Genomic DNA, 22,302 nt, shown 5'->3' on the forward strand with positions numbered 1-22,302 from the left:
CGCGGGGGAGGCCGCGGAGGGCCCGAGCAGGGCCCGTCCCGTCGGGGGAGCGCGGCGGAGCCGGCAGAGGGCGCCCGGCGCCCGGCGCTGCGCCTCAGCCCAAGGGGGCCGCGCCCCCGCCGCGCCCGCGGCCGCAAATCCCGCACGGGAGAAGGAGAATCGGTGAGGAAAGGCGCTGCTCCTTCCTCCGCAGCCGCGCCCCCCGGCGCCCCGACCGGCTCCGGGGGTCGGGGGACACGGGGGGACTTCAAGCCCACGGCCCGCGGTGGCCCCATCCCCGACGGTAGCGGAGCGCCCGGGTCGCTCCGTCACCTCCGCCCGGGTCATCCCTTCCCCGTCCTCCCTTCACAAGAGCGACGGTGCCGCTCTGCCCCGCTCGGTCCATCCCCAGCGCGCCCGCCGGTCCCGGAGCGTCCCCGCAGCACCGGCGGGGCGGTCCCGGTGGCCCCGGGGACAGCGGAGGCACCCGCGGAGGGTCCCGGTGCAGCACCTGCCCGGGGCGCAGCAAACCCCGACGGGCAGAGCGGGCGGGTCCCGCCCTGCGTTCCCCCGGGCCGTCCCCGCCTCTCCCCGCTCCGCGCCCCGCGGAACGGGCGGCTCCCGGCGCTGCGCACCTGCGGAGGAGCCGCGGCCCCGACGGGGCGGAGCGGCCGCGGAATGAAACAGGCGGGAGCCGGCAGGACTTCTCCGAGTAGATTTGTTTTTTTTATTGAAAGATGTGAGAATTCATCAAAACTGAACAGACAGATACCCGAGTAACCAGCACGTTGCAAATCATGTATCTTTTTATTTTAAAACAAATATAGAGCACAGTCCTGTGATACTTAAATTTATTATACCTTTTATTTTTTTTGTTCTGGAGTGAAAAATAAAAACCTGAGGTTTATTCCTGCATTCTCTATACCCCGCACTGTAGCAACATTTTAGTAATGTTTTGGATCCGTTCGTTTATTTTGTTTTTTCTTGCAAAAGTCCGTTAAAGGATTGAAATCTTGGTTTTAATGACTCCAAAAATTGGTTTATCAGTGGCACATGATTGTCCTAGAGAACAGGCGGGGTAAACAATATTTTAAAACACAGAGAAACCGATATCTCCTTCAATCACAAAGAGCTAAATAGTTTTCATTTACAATATATATGTTCATGTAAAATGAAAAAAAAAAACCGAAAAAAACTTAAATGCGAGGAGTTAAACTCTAAATATTATGTACACACCAATGTACAACTCTGAATAAATTAATACCAATTTGCATATTCTGGGATCCTTATAGCTTATTTACACAAATTACCATTTATTTCATAAATATCTGCCCAGGTACCCACGAGGCTTCCCCTGCCGTGCCCGCTGTGTGCGGCAGCGGCTGCCGAGGCGGTTTGGTTTCCATCTTCCGTTTCTTATCTCTCTCCTTTTTTTTTTTATCTTTTTAAATTATTTTTTTCCTTCCCCTCCCCTTGCACAGATGAGGGTTTGGCCCCTCTCACCCCGCAGTGGGGCAGCGGCCGGGGCCGCCCCGTCCATCAGGTGTCTCCAGCTCATCACCCTCCCCCGAGCTGCCCAGTGCCCGGAGCGAGGGACTGGGGGGTCCTGGGGGGTCCTGGGGGCTCCTCGGCCTCTCTGGAATTGGGGGAGCCGCCCCCAGCCCCACAGCTCCAGGGGTGGGCAAGCGCTGCGCTCCGGCTGCTCCCTCCTGGCTCTGGGGTGGTGGGTCCGCATGGCCCGCGGGGTCGGTCCCTCTGCTCCCACCCCTCGCTCCACAATAAATATTTATACTGTGCTGTACAAAATACAGTGCTTCTCCGCCCCGCCGGGAGGGCTCGCTGCCCGCCCCGCCGGTCACTTCGGGGACTCCCTGCCTGGCGACAGCTCCCGCTGGCTCTCCAGCCCGCTCACCAGTCTCTGGATGTTCTGCAGTTCGTTCAGGGACTCCTTCAGGGAGCCCTTGGGGGAGGCTGCGGGGCGCTGGCTGCCCCCCTTGTGCAGGGGCGCCTCGGGCAGCGGGCTGGACTCGCGGCTGCTGCCGGCCTTGGAGCCCTCGGGGCCGGGGTTGAGGCTGGCGGGCAGGCCGGTGGTCAGCAGGTTGGTGCTGGGCGGGATGGTGACCGGGAGCTGGTAGGGGCTGAAGCGCAGGCGGGGCCGGCTGCTGCCCAGGAAGGGGTTGCGGGACAGCGGCCCCGCGGCGGCGGCGGCGCTGGTGGCCGGCATGGCCGAGGCGGCCGCCGCGGCCGCTGCCATGTAGGTGTAGGGGTAGGGGAAGAGTCCGCCGAAGGTGGGCATCGGGATTCCCTGCGGAGAGAGAAAAGGCCGTCAGAGCTGTGCTGCTGCTGCATCCCTTCCTGCCTGCCCCCTCCTCCAGCTGTGCTCCCAAAAAGAGCCAAGGAAAGACAAAACAGCCCCTAAAAACATCCTAAAAACAGAACATGGGGGTATCGGTGTGGAACAGGCTGAGGGAGGGGGTGCAGCCCCATCTGCCCTGTCCCAAGCCACGCTGGTGACACCGAGCACAGGCCCCTGTCAGAGATCTGCCCCGTCCCCTCCCTGCACGCTGCGTGTCCTTGCCTGAGCAGCGCCACAGCCCCTGAACCACATTAAAACACATTGTTAAGCAGGACAGATAAATTAGGGGAGCTCAAAGACATCTTCATGTGTTCCATCAGAGGAGATGGGGAAGGCAACACCAGTGCAGGCGCTGTGGGAGCGCTGCAGAGCTGACAGGAAGACAGGGAGCTGCTGGATGGGGACAGCCAGGTCAGGCAGGGCCACAGCTCCTGACTCTGCCCTTGACTGTGGAGGAGTCAGAGCAGCTGCAAAAAAATCGAGATTCCTCCTCAAATCAACCCTGAAGCCACCTTCAAAATGTCCTCTGCGTTCTGCCTGTGCCACATGTGGGAACAGGGGTGTCAGGGGTGTCTCACCCCCTGTCCCTATGGGCTGCAGAGGGCCTGGTGGAGGCTGGGGGCACCAACAGCTCCGTCCCTGCAATGGGGCCACCCTGCATGTCCCCACACTGGGGGTGACACTGGCCAAGCCGGACCGGCATCCCTAAAGTGCTCCGCTCACTCAGGGAGCTTTTTGAGAGGACACGAAGAGGAGATTCCAGGGCCCAGCTGGGCAGCATGGATAAGGATGGGGACACGGGGCTTACCTGAGAGGCCAACATGTGCTGGGAGAGGTGGAAAGGGAAGGGAGTGGCAGTCCCTGCAGCGCCCGGGGCGGACGAGAGGGCTCCGTTCTCCAGGCTGCCCCCGCCGGTCACGGAAGCCAGCAAGTGTCCCATGCCCATGGCGGAGAAGGCTCCGGGGGCCATGGCGAACTGTCCCGGGTGGATGAAGAGGGGCTGCCCAGCGCCCAGCGGGCTGAAGAACTGCTGCCCGTGCAGGCCGGAGAGCGCCAGGCTCTGCAGGTGCCCGGCGCTCAGGTGCGGGGGGCTGTCCGTGTGCACCATCAGCGGGGCGAAGGCCTCCTTGCCCAGCCCGCCGCCCTCCGTGTCCTTCTTGCCCGGCTCCGTCTCTTTCCTCCGTCCCTCCACCTTGTCCTTCTCCAGGCCCCGTGCGCCGAACAGGCCCTCGGCAGGGCCCTCCCGGGGGGATGCTCCATCCTTGGCTTTCTCCGGGCTGTGCCTCTCCTTGCCCCGCTCCTCCGGGCACCGGGGGCTGCCGCGGGGCGTCGCGTCCTCCGCGCTGGGGCTGGCCGCTGCCACCGGCCGCTCCTCGGGCACCTTCTCCACCTCCGCGTCGCTGTCGGGCCCCGGCTTCTCCTCTGCGAGGGGAGGGAGGGGCAGAGGGTCAGAGCAGAGGCACCCAGGGGAGGGGAAGGGGTCGCTCACAAGAGCCCCGGAGTCAGGGAGAGGCTGCGAGGGCGAAGCCGCGATCGTTCTTAATGGGACAGACTCATTTTGGGGGCAGCAGCACCCTCGTGCTAGGGTCACTCTGGGGAAAGGGGATTAACAACACAGTCCTGTGGCTGTGCCAAGCAGGAAAAATGGGTTTGATGGAGAACCAGAATCTGTTACAGCCTCGCTGTCCTGAGCTGCAAAGTCCAGGAGGGCTGCAGAGCCGGGGTGAGGAGAGCGGGCAGTGGACAGAGGGAGGAAATGGTCCTGAGTACATTTAATTACACGGAGCTGATTGCCAGCGCACCGTGGATTTATTCCAAATGTGCAGGTTGAGACAGGTTAAAGAGCCAGTTTTAAGGCTGGGAGTATGGTACAGACTGCCCTGAAAAGGGCTTTAATTTAAAAAACCCCATTGAGCTCTCAGAGGAGGCAGGGGGATGCGAGGCGAGGCTGAGCGGCTCCACTAAACGAGAAAAGCCTTTTGGTGCGGGTGAGGTGAAGCTCTGCAGGCTGGGGCAAATATTCGGGGAAGCCTTTGAAAGTGGAGAGGGGTGTAATAAACCCTTCCTCCAGCTCGGGGTGGGGGGTTGCAGTTTTGATGAAGGTTTGCAGGGAATCGGGTTGGTGGAAAGTTTAAAGAGCAGATTGATAGTGCGGCAAGACAAAACCCAGCATCGAACAACTGCAGCGTGGGAGCTGCTGGGTTATTTTCATTTACCAGCTTGTAGCCCTGCAGTTCCAACATTTTTTCCCCTCTTTCAAATGTATTAATTCTTTTTCTTTTCTCTTTTTTCTCTCTGTTTTTAGGGGAGTGTGAAATTCCCCTGGAAGGCAGGGCACGCCGGGCTAACGTGGCGAGCACACGGGCTGCTTTGCCATTTCTTTTTGTATTATATAAATACAAGGGCTGCTTTGCCATTTCTTTTTGTATTACATAAATACAAGGCATCAGGTGCATAGAGGATCAAATACGTATTCAAAAGAAAATATTCAAAGAGAAAAACCTTGCAACTCGTGAATGCCATTTGCGTTTGTTCTGTGTTTTTGTGCTTTCCACCCCTGCGCGCATCCCCATCTTTATTTCCCCGGGTGTTTTACCTCCCTGCCCACAGGAAAATCAGCACGCAGCAGCCCCGAGGGAGCATTTTGGGGACGTTTTGGGGGCCTGCGTTACCTCTGCCGCTGCTCTTGAGGCGCAGGGGGCTGGGGAGGGCACCCACGGGCGAGTGCAGGGCATCACGCACGGCCGAGGGCTCGCAGGAGGAGGCGTCCGACTCGCCGCCGTCGCGGTCGGGCTTGCAGGGCTCCTCGTACATCCGCAGGGACGGCAGGGAGAGCTGCTTCCTGCGGGGACAGGCAGCGTCGGGCACCGGCCGAGCCCCCGCGGGCACCGGGCCGGAGCGATGGGCGCGCCCCTTACCTCTTCTCCCGCCGGCCATTCCCTGTGTCCCGAAAGCCCTTGGCGAAGGGGTTGTTATCGATTTTCAGCTGCGTGATCTGCCAGGGGGAGAAGGAGAGAGGGGAGGCGTGAAGCCCCGGCCGCCCCCCTCCGCCCCGCCGCCGTCGGGGAGCGCGGGGTGCGCGGCGCAGGCTGCGGAGCCCGCGTTAACACACCGCACGCTTTATTAAAAATGATGCTGAGGTTTGGCCTTGAATTATTAATAACGTCTTAATGATAGGAAGTTATTTTTCACGGCCCCCCGGAGGGAAGATGGCGACTGAGCTGCGCGGCGCTGGTTAAAAGCTATTCTTATCCCTGCCCGCCACGGGCTGCTGGGGCCGGCGACATCAGGGCGCTCAATAATGCATGGGCTGAACACACGGCCCCGAGAGGGGCGCTGGAAAAGGCCTGGCTGCCCGGCCCCGCCGCGACCCCCGGCCCGAGCATCCCCCGGCCCGCGCAGCCCCCGCCCGACGGGGCCCACGGCAGGCAGCCGCCCCGCGCAGCTTGCGGCGGGCGAGCAGACAAAGTGCTCTTTAATCGATTGTGACTCTTCGCCATAAACTTTACGAGGGAAACAAGCCCACCAGGACCCTCAGACAGAGCTGTCAATTAGCATCAGCAGCCAGGGGTGGAGGTGGGGGTCAGCTTTTGGGTTAAAACACACACACGACTCTTGGAAGGGGACGGCAGAGGCTCTGCTCCCCACCGCGCTCTCCTGGCTCTGCCTGCTCGCAGGGTGACACTTGCTAAATCACGAAAGCAACTAAAATTAGCTTATCTGCCTCTGTTTTTTGGCTCCTCCAGAGCCCTGGGCACCTCCTCAGCGAGGCTGCCCAGGCCTGGTGCTGCTCTCCACAGCCCGGGCCTGCAGCAGAGACTCCCACGGCCCAGACAGGCACAACAAACTCCGTGAGAGAATTCTTAACAGCAATAACAGAAACACTGACAGCAGCACTAATATTAACACTAAAAATAGCGATAATTATACAAGCAGTGTGAGGGTGCATCCTACTCCGAGGGCTCGAGGTTTAACCTCTCTACTGTCGCTGCTTTTTGCCCCGAAATATTCTCACCAACAGGCACAGGCACAGAAATAGGCTGCTACAGGGGAAGGGATGGGACAGGGGTGAGGAGAGGGACAGGGACAGGGACAGGGATGGGGACAGGACAGGGAGAGGCACGGGACGAGGACAGGGATAGGGATGGGGCCAGGGGCCGCACCTTGTCGTTCTGGTAGGCAGTGACGGCGATGAAGTCGGTCTCGGGGAACACGTAGGTGCGGAAGGTGCTGTAGGGCAGCTTGAGGATGTCGTTGGCCCGCACGATGTGGAACCGGGGCTGGTACTTGTGCATGGAGTTCAGGATGGTCTGGGATGGGCGAGAGAGCACAGCCCGCGGCTGCCGTCAGCTCCCTCCCCATAAAAACCCCCTTTTCTCCCGAAAACAACCAAAAAAATACACCCCTCACATTCACCGAGAGGAAGGAAAGCCGGCGGATGCCAGAGAAGGAGATTTCTTTTTTTGTTGCTGTTGTTGATGCCATAGCAGGATCTGTCCCCAAAGAAGGAGGTCAGGGGACGCAGGCAGAGCAGCATCCTTGCGGGTGTTAAGCACGGCAATAAAGCAGCAAAAGGGATCTCCTAGTTTTATTACAACCCTGCAAACGCGGGGCGACTTTTCCACATGTTTCTCACCGCTTTTCGTATTTCCGTCCTTAAAAATAAATTACTGTCCCTCACCACCACAAAAAAAATAATGTTAAAAGGCTCTGGGTGAGTGTCGGGGGCGGCAGGAGCCGGTGCCAGCCCCAGCCAGAGCCTGCGACCTGAAAGGAGCGTTTCACCACGAGCCACAGCAAATTTATGTCTCGGAGCAATACTGCAGAAGGAACAGACTTCTTTTTTTTTCTTTTTTTTTCCTTTTTTTTTTTTTCCCCAGCCAGGTGTCTGAAAGCCTCGCCAACACTCAAAGCCGTTCTCTACCCTTTCGTTTTATTTTTTGAGTTTGGTTTGTTGTTGTTTTTAATTTTTTTATATAAAACCCGAAATCCCCGTGATTTGGCTGAGGGTTTTTGGAAGCGGCTGAACACCCCAAGCCGCGTCCCTGGGGCCGCCCCGACCCCTTGCCCCTCGCTGCCTGCCTCCCTGCCCGATGGCTTTTAAATAATTCCCCAACCTGCTGTGGTCGGACTGAAATGCAGAATTCACATCCCAGAATTCGTAGAGGGACGGCGAAAGCTCGAGTAATTATTGTTAAATAACGTCGGCCAAATGGCTAAATAATTATCACTTCATTTCGGTTTAGAAGGCAATAAAAAAAATCCCCCCCCTTATTTTTTAACCCAAGCAATAATCACCTGCTGATGAACTGTCAGATCGCTGTTATATTGATATAATCTAGACGGGATTTATCATGAAAATGGTGCAAAAAGTCTCATTCAGGCGTGCAAATCTGCATTCCTTTAAAAAAAAATAATCATCCCTCTCTGACCAGATGGGCACTGGCTAAACCCTCATCTCCCAGATTTAACACAGTCCGGATTTTGGACAACGACAGATACCAGAAATCTTTAATTGAAGGAGGCGAACCGTTAAAAGCGCTGAATCAAACTGGTTTTTCACCAGTACAAAAAAGAAAAAAAAAAGAAAAAAAAAAAAAGGTATTTTTTTAGACTCCTTCTCTATCGATTTACCTTGCTGGCTATAAATAACCTCGCAATGTATTATTTAACAAAGACGCTGTTTCCTGCCTTCAGAGAAAAAAATAAAAGTGAGAGAGAGAAAAAAAAATTTAAAGAAGTAAAAGACAGAGAGTGGAAAAAATAAAGAGAGAAAAAAACTAAAAAGAGAGGGGGAAGTTCTGCGGGAGGAGCGGAGCTGCTCCGAGCTCCGGCCCGAACGGGGTCCCGCAGCCCCCGCGGCTCCGCCAGCCCCGGCTCCCCGCTAATCACCGTATCAGCGCCGGGAACTTTCCCTTTATCGCCCCAAATGCTCGCTCGGAGGAAGCGGAGCTGGCCGCGGCGCTGGGATCTCCCCCTCCGCTCATTCCCTCTCTCCCCTCGCGTTCTGACCCTGCTCTCTGCGGGTCTCTGCAAATTGCCAGCACTTTTCGCTGCCTTTCCTTTCTCTCTCCCTCTCTCTTTTTTCCTTCCTTTGTTTATTTTGGTCGGGGCTTTCTGGCTTCATTTCTGTGTTTTGTTTTGCCTGCTTTAGGTGATGCAGATGCCATCGATAGGGATACAAACAGCGGCTTTCAGAGGCAGATGGTGCCAACGATTCCAGCCCAGCGCAGGTGCCGCCGGCCCCGCTCGGTCCGGGGAGAGCGACAGCCCCTGCCCGGCCACCGCCCCGTCGGGGCTGCCCTGGCTGCAGGGCCTCGGCCCCGCACATCCATCTCCCTAAATTCCGCTCCCCACGGAGCCTCCAAGGCCGGGAAGAAGCAGCAGAAGCAGCAGGACAGGCCGCAGGGGCCGGGGATGCGGGAGCCAAAGGGAGGCCCCGGCTGCCCGCAGCCCGAACCTCCTTTTTCCCCCGGAGCTGCCCCTCGGTGCCGGGCAGGAGCAGGGGCTGCGGGACAGCCAGGCCGCCGCAAGGCCCGGCCAGGCCCTGCCGCCCAGCCCGACCCGGCTGGAGGAGGCTGTAAAGCCCTGCGGGTCCCTCGGGGAGACCACGGGCAGCCCCCGCACCGGGCACACCCTCACCGGGCACACCCGCACCGGGCACACCCCGCTCCTGCCCGGGGGGCTCCGCTCTGCCCCGCAGCCGCACTTACAAAGCCGTGCTTATCCGAGATGTTGTTGGTGAGCTTGAGCTTGTGAAAGGCAACAGGTTTGGCCATCCACTGCTCCCCCGTGGCCGGGCTGTCGGGGTGGATGTACATGCGCTTGGGCATCTCCGGGTCGGCCTTGCCGGCCACCATCCAGCGGGAGTTGTGGAATTTGTACCGGCAATCGTCGGCCGCCACTATATCCATCAGCAAAATGTACTTGGCCTTCTTGTCCAGGCCGCTCACCCGCACCTTGAACGGGGGGAACATCCTCCTGCGGAGAGACCCAGAGCGGTACAGGGCTGCCCCCGCCCGCCGCCGACCCCCGACGGCCGCGGCCCCACCGAGCCCCCCGCACCGCCCGGCCCCACCGAGCCCCTCGCACCGCCCGACCCGGCTGCTGCTCCCCAAACACCATCTTTCAGTCCAGTTCGCCGAGGATTCCCAGCCCTCCTCACGTCCCACCTCCTCTCATCCCGCTGTGCTGCCCACACCGTGGCAGAAAGCAGGGGGAAAGCTCAAAAAATCCCGTTTCGGGAAATAAGGGGCGAAAACACATCCTTGTTTTTCCCTATTTCTCTGCCCTTGGCCGACCCGCTCGCTCAGCACCTCCGGCTGCCTCTCCCGGGCCCGGGGCCACGGGCAGGGCCGGGGACGACCCCGGACGTGGGGAAAGTTTGGCAGGAGGGAAGGAAGCGGCGTAAACAACGGGAGCGGGGGGTTCCGAGCGCTCGGTTAACGTGCACGAATTTAATTCGGGATTGCGCTCGGAAAAGTAGTAACGGGAGGTGGGGGGGGAGCGGCGACTGGAAAGCTCAGAAAAGCGGGGGGAAACACCTCCGGAAAACTCCAGGGATCGAAAGTCCCCGCGTTATTCCATGGGGACGGGTGGGAAGCGGGATGGAGCGAGGGGCGAGGGCGCTGCGCGGCCGCGCAGGTGCGGGGCGGGCTGGGGGGGCTGCGCGGGGCCGGCTCTTACCTCCCGGACTTGGTGATCACCATCTCGGTGCCCAGCTTGTGGAACTGGTCCCAAAGCTCTTTGGCTTCCAGCGTTACTTTGGGGTCGTCCTCGACCTCCTCCTCGGGCTCCAGGCTTTTGAGCGAGCGCAGATGGGCGGCTTGGTGGTGGTGTCCCAGGGCCGAGACGTGCAGCCCGGCCTCGGCCGCCCCGGCCAGCCCCGGGTCCGGCATGGGCTTCGCCAACGCCGCCGGAGGCAGAGCCAGAGCCGGGAAAAAGGACGGCTGGGCGGCTGCGAGGAAAGCGGACATGGGGAAGTCAGCCGGCCGGGGTGCGTGGAAGGGGTGGTAAGCCATGGCAGTCCCTGGGAAGGCTGGATCTCTCATCGGTGCATCCACAAATCCAGGAGAAAAAGAGGGATTCCCTTTACAAAAACGCGTGTCTGTGTATTTGTTGGCTTTTATCTTTTTCCCCTCTCCTGCCCAGCGAACTCGCTCGAGTCTCTGGAAGAGGAAGGAAAATCAACAACACACACACACTCTCCGAAAAAAAAAAAAAAAAAAAAAAGCTTAAAAAAAAAAAGAGGCAAAAATCAGCCGAACTAGATTCGGGAAAAAAAAAAAAAAAAAAAAAAAGGAAAAAAAATAAGAAAGAAAAAAAAGAGGACAAAATGGAAAAATATAAGAAGAAGAAGAAAAAAAAAAAAAAAAAAGAAAATAAAAAAGAAAAGCGAGGCAGTTCCCGGCTCCTGGGACTCCCGGTCTGCGGAGGGGAGACAGTAGGTCCTTATTTTTTGTTGTTGTTGTTGCAGCGAGGGAGAGCGAGCGAGGGAACGAGCCCTCCCAGGAAAGTCCTTCCCGACACTAAAATAGAAACAAAAGCCGGGTCGGGGCTGCGCGGGGCTGCGCGGGGCGCGGCGGGGAAGGAGCGGCCGCGCTGCCCTCACACCCCCGCGGGCCCGCGCTGCGCCCCGGCGGGGCCGGCCCGGCTCCGCGCTCCGCGCTCGGCGCTGGCGCTCGGGCTGCTCATGGCCAAAGCAGCCGAGTGGGAACGGTGAGATCTTGTCCTGATCTCTGTAAAACTGTGACTATCTCACATGTCCTTCCTGCTCTGATCCGCCCGCTAATGAGCCAAGCCCCCTTGATTGCTGATTTTACGCGTTTCAGACCAATTGTGGATCTGCATAGGCGGGGTTTTGACAGCTCCGGCCAAGCTCCGGGCGCGGGGGGGCGGGGGGCGCGGAGGGAGGGAGGAAGGGAAGAAGGGAAAAAAAAAAAAAAGGGAGAAAAGAAAAAAAAAAAAAGAAGGTGTCGGAAGCATCGGCAGTAAGAAAACATGTCAACAGAATAAAATATTAACCAATGACAGAGAAAAGTGCTCGAAATCCCACCCCCGGCTCCTTTCCGCATACCGGGTCAGCCCCGGCTGCGCCGCCGGTGCGGGGCCAGCGCGGAGCGGCCTCGGCGGAGCGGGGAGCGCGGCGCGGGGGCGGGGGCGCGGCGCGGGCCCGCGCAGGGCTCCGCGGGGGCGGCGGGCCGGGGCGGGGGGCGAGGCCGGGGGAGCCCGGCGGCGGCGGCGGCCTTACGGCAGATCCTGGAGAGCGGATGGCGGAGGGGCGCGCCCCGCCCGCCGCTCCGCGCAGAGCCGCGCAGAACCGCGCAGCGCCGACGGGGCGGCCGCCGGAAGCGCGGCCCGGCGGAGAGCTGCGGGCGGCGGCGAGGCCCCGAGCGGCCACCTCCAGCGCGGGTGAGTCGCTCCCAGCCGTCGCCCCCCACCCTGCCGGCAGCCGCCCCGACCGGGAGCGGGGGGGTTCCGCCCGCAGCTCCGCGCCCGCTCCGGAGGCGCGGACCCCCGGACCCCGCCGTCGAGGCGCTTCGGGTCCGCGGCCGGGGGCCAGCGCGGCGGTGCCCGGCCCGAGGGGCTGTTTACCAGGGCGGGGGGAGGCCGATAAGGAGGAGGGGGGACACTCCGGGGCTGTTTGCTGAGGGATTAGGGCCGGTCCCGCCGCGCCGGGCCCGGGGGGGCGGCGGGCGCGGTGGGTGTCCCCTCGGAGAGGCCGGTTTGGAGATCTGCGCTGATTAACTGAGGGCCGCGGTGGCTGAAGAGGGCCCTGGCGCCAGGCGGCTGAGCCCTCACAATAAAGACCCGTCTCTTGTCACTTCATATTTACCCCCAAATCTTCAAAAAGCGCCCTGCCATCCTTCCAAGGCTCCTGCCCCCGCCGCCTGCGCTGCGACCAGGCGGGACGGGGGGGTGGCGGCCGGCCCACTCCTCTGCCCCCCGGCCTGTCCCCCCCGCCCCCGGGCCCTCCCGCTCCGCGGGCGCGCAGCGAGGCGCGGCCGCACAGCTCGGAGCCCCCGAGGTCCCGTGTCGCTGCTCCCCGCGCAGGGTGGGATGCGGGGACCCCCGAGTGCCCCTTCCCATCCCGACTTCTCCTCTCTATTCCTCCGCCCCGGTTCATCCTGCCGAGAGCGACCCCGGCCCGCAGCCCCCGGCGGAGCCCTGTCCCCATCCCCGGCGCTGCTCGGGGCCGGTCTCCACCTGCCCCGGTCCCGCGGCAGGTTCACCTCTGCCCGCCCGACGGGGCGGGCACCGCGCGTCACCCCCGGGGCGGCGGGGCCGGGGGGGTCCCGCTGACCATTGAACGGGCAACGGGGACTGAAATTTAAACCCAATTTGGACTTTGCTTCCTCGCCGCCGTGGAAAACTGCTGACGGCAGCTTTGGCAAAAGTGGGGCTTGCTTGGATTTTTTTTTTCTCCCCAATTTTCCTCCCTCACAAATTAAAAATGGAGCCTTTCATTGCCTCGGGGGGAATCTCCCCACGGCGGGACGGTTCTCCCGCGGACACCTCGCCTGCTTCTCCACGGGAAGATGCGGGGCCCGGCCCTCCTGGGTCTGGAGCAGCCGTGTCCCGGCAGGGAAAGGTCGCCTGTCCCCCGGGCCAGCTCCGCACCGCTGGAACAGAATAAAACCGCTCCAGAGCAGCCTCGTGTCCCCGACTTTCCGTAGCGACGGCCGCTGGCGGGGCTGCGGGGATGGGGGGCTAACGGGGCCCGGGCACCAGCGGGGACCCGCTGCGCTGCCCCGACAGGAGCCCGCACCCACGGAGCGGCCATGCCCGCGCATCGCCCGTCGGTGACCGAGCACCGGGAAGGGAGAGAGGGGGTGACGGCCTCGGTTCCCGTCCCAAGGGCAGCTCTGACAAGGAGAGGCCCCGCGCAGTCCCCTTGGAGGGAAGTTTTCCAATCTGCCCCAGGGTGCTGCAGCGCTCGGGACCGCCTGGCCTGGCTCCTGGGAGCCGTCCCGGTCCCCCGCGGGCCCGGTCCCGGGCTGGGCGTGATGGGCACCGGGCTCGTCTGGTGGATTTGTCCCCGGGATCCGCCCTGGGGATCCGTCCCCGTTCAGCCCGGGGAAACCGTCCCGTCGGGCCGCCCCCGCCCCCTCCCGCCCCGCATCGCGGCCCCGCTCGCTCTTCCCCTTTCATCTCTGCCCATCTCCACTCATCATCCCTTTTCTATTTTTAGCCGGTAGACTTAGGCCTTGGCGCCAGGCCGTTTAAGACCTGTCAAAGTCCTTCATATTTCCCTCATGTCACATGGACCTTTCGCTCTCTTCCCCGCGCCATGCGAGGGCCGTAATTTGGATCTGTGAGCTGGTGAGCAAATGCAATTTGCTCTTCTCCATCGCTGTGTTGTCTCCGTGACCCCAGCCAGCAGGACGGCTGGTGTCCTGTCCGGGGCACTTACACAAATTGCGGGTGATTGATGAAAAATAACAATTCTCACAAGCAGCCGGGCCTCCGCCTTCCCCTCCTCCCGGCTCCACCGGGCTGCGGCGGCCCCGCGCCCCGGGAGGCGCTCCCCCCCGACGGGCAGCACCAGGCGAAAGGGGTTTTCTTGTGCCCGGGGCGAGCCGTCGGGCCCCCCAACCCCGGCAGCGATGCCACGGCGAGAGGAGACCCCCGAGCCCTCGGGGAGGGCGGCCCGGCTGCTCGCACCTTCCCAAATTTGGGGAGTCCAGCCGGGTGGGAACAGCCCCGTGGCGTGGGGCGTAGGACACTGCCACAGGGCTGAGCTCCACTGTCCTTCCCCGGGAGCAGCCGGACAGACGGACCTGGGGATGTCCGAGACTCTCCGAGCGGAGCCGCAGGTGCGGGGTGGGGGAGCTCCCTCCGCCCCGAGGGAACCGGGTCCTCCGTGGCCCCTCCAGCCCCGGGGTTGCCCCACGGTCCGACCTGGCCCTGCAGCCTCAGCTGGGCCGTGGGGCAGGCGGGGAGGAGGAGAGGGTCTGCCCCGCGGCCCCAGCAGCCTTGTCGGCTCCTCTTCGCTCCTCCTGGAGGGGAAAAGAGCCCCACGTGTGACGGAGCTGTCCTCGTCTGATCTCACCCACCCGCGCCCAGGACACCCCTCCTCCGCTTTGCTCCTCCGGGCCGGCCTCTCCCCTCGCACCGTTCGGCGGGGTGGGAATCCCTCCTTGATCCCCGGGAGATCCCGGGAAAACGACTCTGCTGCCCCGTCGTGCTCCGGTGCCCGCTGGAGGGGACGGGGAGGGCCCGCCGGGCACCGGGGCCAGGCTGATGCGATTTTATCCCCGGCCGCCAAGAGAGATGCTCGGTCTGACACCAGCCTCGGCACCGCCACCCTCCTCTTCCTCCCGCTGGCGGCTGCGGGGGCTGCGCGCCCCTTCCGTGCGCGGGGGACCCGCGGAGCCCCCGGGCCGCTCCCCCCACCCCCTGAGATCCCCCTGCCCTCAGACTGTTTAGATTTCTCTCCAGCTTTAAAGAAAATATTTCCAGTAATCCAGATTTCTGGAAAATAACAACACGCGGGGAGACGCAGACACAAACGCCGCTGAAGTTTATCCAGAGTTTGAAACAATTTATAAACACATTTCCCAGCCTGTTTGGCAGGGCGGGCGGTGAGTGACCCCGGCCCGGCCGGGAGGAGACACACGCATCCTCCATCCTCCGGTTACTCCGAGCCGCTTTGAGCTGTGAACCTGCGCTTTATTGAATTTTAAATTATTTTATTAATTTTATTTTTTTTTTTAGTTACAGACCGCGGGGAGTGACCCCCTCCAGAGCCGTGCCCCCGGGGTTCTCCACGTCGGGGCGCGGCACCGAGCCCGCACCGATCCCGCTGCCTTAAAAGGAGCCGGGAGCCCCGGTCCGGGCCATGGCAGAGCGAGGGGACCCGCGTGGAACCGGTGCTGGCACCGAGGACGGGGATGGGAACGGGTGCGGTGGGGGATCATGCAAATCCCTCTGTTTAAAAAACTCCCATTTGAGAAAGTGTGTCACATCCCGGCGCGGGCGCGTAATCCCGGGCTAATGGCATTATCGCCGCCTCATCGCCGTCATGGGATGGGGCCGGGGGCGAGCACCCCCCGCCCGCCGCCACGCGTGACCGCGGCTCGCTGCCGCGGGGCCGCGGAGCCGCGGATCCGCCCCGCTCCCTCGGGAGTTTCCCTGTCCTCGGTGTCGCTGCCCCTCCCGGGTCCCCCGGTGCCCCCTCGGGGCTCTCTCGGGGCCCATCCATCACCGGGGTCCCGCTGTCCTCCCGCGCTCCCCGGGCGAAGCCGGTCTCGGGAGGGGCGGGCCGGGGCTCGGCTTTTAAATCAAACGGCGTTATTTGATCAAATGGTGCTGCTGGGGTCTCCTCTCTGGATTAACAGCGAGGATTTGGGCTCGTTCTGCTGCACAGGGCCCGGAGTGGCCGGGACGGGCTGCCCGACTCCTGCAGCCTGAGACGGAACGGGGGGAAAGCGACAGAATCGGCGGTTCTGGGAGCAGAGGAAAAATTCACTGAGGGCTCCACGCCCGGTGCGAACCCCCCGATGGCCACCCCCACAAAATCCCCTCCTGGGAGGGGACTCTGACTATACCTGGGCAGCAAAATCCTCCAGGACAGGGAACATCCCAGTTTCTCTCCCTTCTTAGTTTTATTTTCAAACAGTCCCTGGTGGGTGCAGCCCCTCCCGCTGCCTCTGGAAGGATGAAGGTGCAGGGCAGCCCCCATCCCCAGAGGGTCACTCAGCCCCCCTGGTCCCCAGCCCCCCTCGCATCCCCAGAATCTCTTTTCCCCCTGTTTGGGGCCAGGAGCTTGGCAGAAGTTAGAGGATCAAAGGAAGGATGAGCGAGCCGGCCCTGTGTGGGCAGGGCCGACAGGGTCTCACATCTTGGCCTGTTTGCTCCAGACGGGATCTGGGAACTCGTCTGGAATCACATCTGAAGCAGGATCTGACGCCGCTGGTCCCACGTCACGTGAGCTGTGGTTTTGGTCTAGGTTTGACTTTTGGAATTGCAGAAAATCACCGTCTCGTGTTTGTAGGAGAGAGCATTTCACTGTAAAGAGAATAAAACCAGCCAGAATAAATCATGGGCTGGTCGTGGGCAGGAGTAACACTTTTCATTGCGTCTGTCCCTTTCCTGGGTGTTTCACCACGGACAAATTTGATGCACACCAGCACTGCATGGAAGGGCCAACTCTCACAATCTTGATTTACATTTCCTCCAAAGCCCAGTGCTCTTCCAAGCCGCTCCTTGCCAGAGGCAGAGAGGTGGAACACGGCCCTGCAGGCAGGACGGGCTCTTTCCATCTTCCAATTCTTGAAACCAGTCTGAAAACTCAAACTGCTCTGGGGCAAGGCCTCATCTCAGCCCTGGATCCAGCCCCATTCCCGGGCACCTCTGCATTACACCCAATTTTGTCATTGCCCAGATTTTTCCTCACTTCTCTGTAGGTGCTGGGCTCTTGCACTGACCATCCTGGGGGATTTGGGGATTTTGGCATGAAGCCCTCGAGCCCCTCTTTTCCAGCCTCCCAGCCCCTCGCCCACACGAGCCCCGCGGTGCTGGCAGATCCCTCTCCAGGGCGTGTTTTCCATGGATACCTCAACGGAGGCAGCACCGAATAACAAGTAAATAACAGCCCCGCCGCCGGGCCGCCGGCACAAAGCAAGCAATCGCCCTTCCCGCAGGTCACTAATCTCTTGACACACGGTCTTTGAGACCTGGCCCACGGCGAGCGAGGCTGAAAGGGAAGAAAAGGTAGCGGGGACAATGGCGGGGCCGCCGGCTGGCTAATAACCCTTCTCCCGGCTTTGTCTGCCGACACTTCAAGTGACGCTGCCATCAATTCACCTCCACAGAAAAAAAACCCCGCGCTCCTGCCGCGGGAGGGTCCCGGCTCACCGGGCTGGAGCTGCTGCAGGTATTAATAGCCCCCCTTTTGCAGCCAGCAGTAATTCCCCGCTGCGTTTCCCCCTGCACGCTGAAAACAAACCCTTCACTTGATCCGTTTGTCCTCCCCGGTTGCCATCTGTCTTCCACCCTTCAAATCTCACCTTAAAAACAGCGCCTCTTGAGCAAATCCTCCCCGCCAGCCCCGCGGGCCGTCTCGCCCGGCGCAGCCCTGACACCACAAGCGCTCGTTGAAGTGGAGGGGATTTGAGAGCGCGCAGGACACGCCGGGATTAAGGCCACAGATTGCGCTCCCCGGGCTGCAGCTCTGCCTGCCCGGGGCTCTGCTGCCTCCCCTTCGCATCCAGCAAGGCGGCCCGTGCATGGGCATCCCCATCCCCGTGCCCTCCGGGGGCTGGCGGGGTGCAGGGAGGCCCCCGAGCCCCCCCGGGTGCCCCCAGGTGCTTCTTCCGCAGGTGGGAGCAGGGGAGGTCACAAAGGACGCACGGGGGGTTTCACACCCGGGGCTGCTGTTTGCAGGTGCCGCCCACCTCACGGCATGCCATGCCATGCCATGCCATGCCATGCCATGCCATGCCATGCCATGCCATGCCATGCCATGCCATGCCATGCCATGCCATGCCATGCCATGCCATGCCATGCCATGCCATGCCATGCCATGCCATGCCGGGGCAGCCTCTGCGGCGCGGCCCAGCCGTGAATCACCCGCACATCAAAGCAGCGGCAGCAGCGCTCACGGCCCCGGCAGCGCTCCGAGGGGACGGTGCCCGTGCAGATGTTCGGCAGCGGCTTTTCCCAATTACAGAATTTACCAGAAATCCCAGGAAAAGGGAGGGAAGGGGTCCTGGCCGGCGGCGGGCAGGAGCAAGGAGCCCACACATCCCTTGAAGCTCCAGAGCATCACCACGTGCCTCCATTTTAGCTCCAGAATTACCTCACATTCCCCTCCAGCCCTTGCTGTGGTGGGGGTCACCTGCTCCCACCAAAATCTTGGTCCATTTTAGGAAAACCCCTCCCTGCTGGGCTTCACGGGCACAGAGGGGAGCTCAGACTTCTGATCCAAGCCTTTGGAGCCGGTGAGATTCCTCCTGGAAAATAAACCCACATGGTATCAAAGCTGATCGTGTGACCCACTGCAGGGTGACACATGGTGGCTTTTGGCTGAGACTGGCAAGGGCAGCCCCGATCCTGCCCAGCTCCCACGGGCACTGTGGACTACCAGGAGCAGGAGTCACATAGTCCGGTCAGTCACCCGGGCAGGACAACAGCATCACTCCCACATGACAGCTGGACTTTCCCCTTTCGACAGCAAAAAGAGCAAAATTCAATGTACCTTGGAGGTGGCTGCAGCAAAAAGAGCAAAATTCAATGTACCTTGGGAGGTGGCTGCAGCAAAAAAGCAAAATTCAATGTACCTTGGAGGTGGCTGCAGTGAGGGCACCCTGGCGTGGGAGGAGAGGCAGTGGTCGTGCCCAGTCCTTCCACTGGGAGTCATGGAATGGGTGCGAGGTGGGATGGGGAGCAGGGCACAGGGCTGCAGCTGCTCTCTCTGGTTTCCTGCCTGAATGAAGCTGCAGCTCTGAAGGTGGTTCACAACCTCCACCCCACAGCAGACCCTTGCCAAAGTCCTCTCCCCAGGTTGCTCAGGAGGGAATGTGCTCGCCCATCATTCCCACCTCATCCCAGGAGATTCCCCTCCTCCCTGGGGGATGCAGAGATGCCGTGCTTCTTCCAGAACACATCAGGGCGTCCCTGCTCCCACAGCCCCACTTTTAAACACAAAATACGATCGGTTCTCTCCCCATCCTTCTTCCCATGGCCCCACGAGCTGACACTTCCCACCTCTCCAGAGAAGGATCCGGAGGGAGAGGGGCTGGATGGGGATGGGATTAATGCCCAGCTGGCACCGGGCTGCCACTCGGGCAGTGGCTCCACCTTTTATTAATATTCTCTAATAATATTGGAAATAGTCACTGGGAAATAATTATATCCTATAAAAGGAGCAGCAGCCTGTGGTTTGAGCCAGGACTGGTTCGCAACCCTTGTTTTAAACATGTCTCGTTTATAGATTAGGTTTTAACCTGACAACCTTCTAACATTGTATTAAATTAGAAATTAACTTTGTATGGCTGCTCACCGTAAAATTGACCCACTGACAGGCTGAGTGTTACGGAATATTTCAGATACCTTTCAGACAGAAAAGTTCCAGAGAAAATTCCGAGCCTCCTCCTTGATCCAGGCCAGGGCTTTGCTATTAATTAGTATTTATGATCAGGTGGCAGGAATGCTCTGCATGGAGGGGGAGCTGCCAGAGAGCAGCACTGTGCCCATCCCCAGGGGTGTGACGGGGGGAAGGAGATGGAGGTGACAGGGAACGCTGCGAGCCCCTGACCCCCCTGTCAGTATTTTAGCACAATTTCCTGCAGCAGAAACTCCCAAGGAAGGCAAAAATCCAGCCTGGGAACTCACTGACAGATGCACAGCTTCAAATGACATCCGAGCCCAGGGAGGGATGGGTGGCCACTGATGGGACAGTGTCACCGCCCTGGCACAGCCAGGGACGGCCGTGTGTCCCCAGGGCCGGGGGACATGTGGCACCTCGGTGCCGGTGGCTCGGACCCGCCGTGTCCCGTTTGGCGGGACAATGGAAACCCCGCGGGACCGAGCGGGGACAAACCCGGCGACATCGGCAGTGGGATGTCTCACCCTGTGAGAGCTGGGAGGACTCCCGAGCCCAAATTTATACTGGTGTTTAATTAATTAATTAATAATTTATTTGATTAATGCCGCGGGGCTGAACAGCCCCGGTGCCACCCGGTTTTGACCGCGGGGACAGAGGGGATGCGGGGACAGAGGGGCAGGGACAGGCGAGGGGCACAGCTGAAGATCTTTTCTCTTCCCAGTCCTGTTGCCAGCAGCCCGGGGAGCTCGGGAGAGGCTCCTGCAGTCCCCGGGACAGGCACTGCCGCAGACAAATCCCTGTCCCGGTGCCTTTCCCATCTGTGAAACAGGCCGAGCAGTGGATTCAATTATTTTTTTTTTCCTAGCACACAAGCCACTAATCATTTATTGCATTAAAAACAAAACAAAACAAAAAAACCAAAACTCCTCGTCTCCACAACTTTTGTTCCCATTTTATCCAATTAAAACTCAGGGGGGAAAAAAATAAAAGGAGTTTCGTTTTCTCCTTTTTTGCAATCACAAAGCCCCGATCTCAGCCCCATTGACTCGCTAATTGTAAGCACTCAAATGGTTGGGTTTAAAGTTACACTTAGCAGCTGTGAAACATTAGGGTGAAGTGATTACAACCTACTGGAGGATACCGAACATTTTTACAATATCTCAGGAGCATAAGGGAAAGACAACAGGAAATGGCGCAAACTTTCCTACCCTGCACAGCAACAGGCCAGAGCAAAGGAGCGAGAAAAGAAATGTAGAGACGTGGCGCAGACGTGGTTTGGATGCTCAAAAGATCTCTGAGGAAGCCCCGGTGAGAGCAGCACGGGCCGAGCCCCTCGCTGGGACGGGGGGCAGCGCTCGGGGCTTTCACAGCTGCACTTTGCAGAACTCTGCTCTGGCTTCTCTGCTGAGGAAGGAGGATGGAGATCTCGGCTGTATTTTGCCCTTGGCTACTCCTTTGCCTCGTCCCAGCAAATGTTCTGGGCCTGGGGAATGCTGCTGAGGGCAGGAGAAAGCAGAGTCTGTCCCCTCAGAGGGACAGGGACAGGATGGGGTTTGCCTGGGCTGGGGCTCAGCAGGGCTCAGCATCCCCGGCAAAGCCACCAATTCCTGAGCTCCCCGTGCTCTGCAAAGCACCAGGAAACTCTGCTGGTTACACCCAGGCCCTGGGCTGGTCCTGAGGTTTGATTTCATTGAACTCCAGGCTGTCACGTTTGCAGAACCTTTGACTTCCCACTCCTTTTCAAACGGCCCAACATCCCCCTCCCATGATTTAAGCCCGCTACACGCGTGTGTTTATTACAGAAACCAGGGTAGGATAAGAAAGCAATATTTCATGTTAATTCATGAAATCTGAACTCAACTTTTAATAGAAGAGCCCCACTTTATGCCCAGAGTGATATACAGTCGGCCCCGCTTTAAATGAGATGTTTTGCCTTTTGAACTCAGCAGGAGCCCTCTGCTTACGACTACTGGAAACAGTTTAAAAACCTGCGAGTCCCCGTGTCTCTCGGGCTCTTTGGTTTATGTCATGGCACAACATTCTTGCTGGGCTGCCAGCTTGAGAACCTGGCGTGTCAGAAACTCACCTGGAGAATTTCCACAGCGGCAGGAGCCGCTCGCCCGAAATCCTGCAAAGACCAGGAGCCTCTGGTTATTTTTAAGTGGGGTTTGGATCAAGTTCCTGGACTGAAAACCTGCTTGTGTTAAAGTCAGGGGCAAAGCTCCCTGAAGAGCAGCTTCTAGACTTATCAAGGAACAGAAATATTCTCTCCTGGTGCCTGAAAATGAGTTCTACTGTGGCTGCTGAGGTTGAGGAGGAGGAAGGGTGCTGTGGCACGAGCCCACCTGGCACCCAGTGGAAATGGGGGGGTTTAGGGCCATGGGTGGGAGCAGGAGTGTGCTGTGAGTGAAGAACACAGTGCAGGGATGTGTTGCATCAGAGTTACCGATGAATCAGATCTTATAGAGTTGTTATTGAACCAAATCCTGTAAAATTATCATTAAATCAGGCCCTACAGACCTTGGAGTTAGTGATAATTCAGACCCCATGGAGTTATCAATGAATCAGATTCTCTACAGTCATCACTGCAACACACTCAGTTTTCTCTGGCTCACAGAAAAGTTGGAACTCAGTGGTTGTTCTGCTGGGTCATCTGTGAAAGTATCAAATTAAAGTTAAATTAGCCACCTCATGGCAATGCTTATTTTTTTTTTAGGCTCTAGGCTTTCTTAACAGTTTGGCTACGGGGCTATCAACAGCAGGGAATTTAGGACATTCTTTTCAATGAACCAGACTGAAAATATTTTGGTACAGCCCCAGTTTGTAGGGTTTTTTTTTAATCTCTTCCCCCCCACTTTAAACAAAACATCCTGATTCAAAGGAGCTTCTTGCAGACTGGGAATTTCCACATGGCCAT

The 22,302-nt window shown here is 59.6% G+C and overlaps 1 protein-coding gene across 1 annotated transcript; it reads right to left on the reverse strand.

Annotated features, from left to right (window-relative positions):
- Positions 1–764: 764 nt before the first annotated feature.
- On the reverse strand, positions 765–10,555 carry TBX2 (T-box transcription factor 2). Its single transcript, XM_063402844.1, has 7 exons — positions 10,022–10,555; positions 9,049–9,316; positions 6,499–6,645; positions 5,254–5,330; positions 5,008–5,177; positions 3,144–3,757; positions 765–2,284 (listed from the first exon to the last, which is right to left on the reverse strand). The coding sequence occupies exons 1-7, from the start codon at positions 10,384–10,386 to the stop codon at positions 1,835–1,837; spliced, it is 2,091 nt and encodes a 696-aa protein (XP_063258914.1). The 5' UTR covers positions 10,387–10,555; the 3' UTR covers positions 765–1,834.
- Between the last annotated feature and the right edge of the window lie 11,747 nt (positions 10,556–22,302).

Source organism: Prinia subflava, chromosome 8 (genome assembly GCF_021018805.1).
Source record: "Prinia subflava isolate CZ2003 ecotype Zambia chromosome 8, Cam_Psub_1.2, whole genome shotgun sequence".
Lineage (NCBI taxonomy): Eukaryota > Metazoa > Chordata > Aves > Passeriformes > Cisticolidae > Prinia > Prinia subflava.

Coding starts and splice junctions, on each gene's coding strand:
- TBX2 (XM_063402844.1), bottom strand. CDS start 10,386: ATGAGAGATCCAGCCTTCCCAGGGACTGCCATGGCTTACCACCCCTTC. Junction 9,317..10,021: donor GTGATCACCAAGTCCGGGAG/GTAAGAGCCGGC, acceptor GTCTCTCCGCAG/GAGGATGTTCCCCCCGTTCA. Junction 5,331..6,498: donor CTGCCTACCAGAACGACAAG/GTGCGGCCCCTG, acceptor TCCCCCTGGCAG/ATCACGCAGCTGAAAATCGA.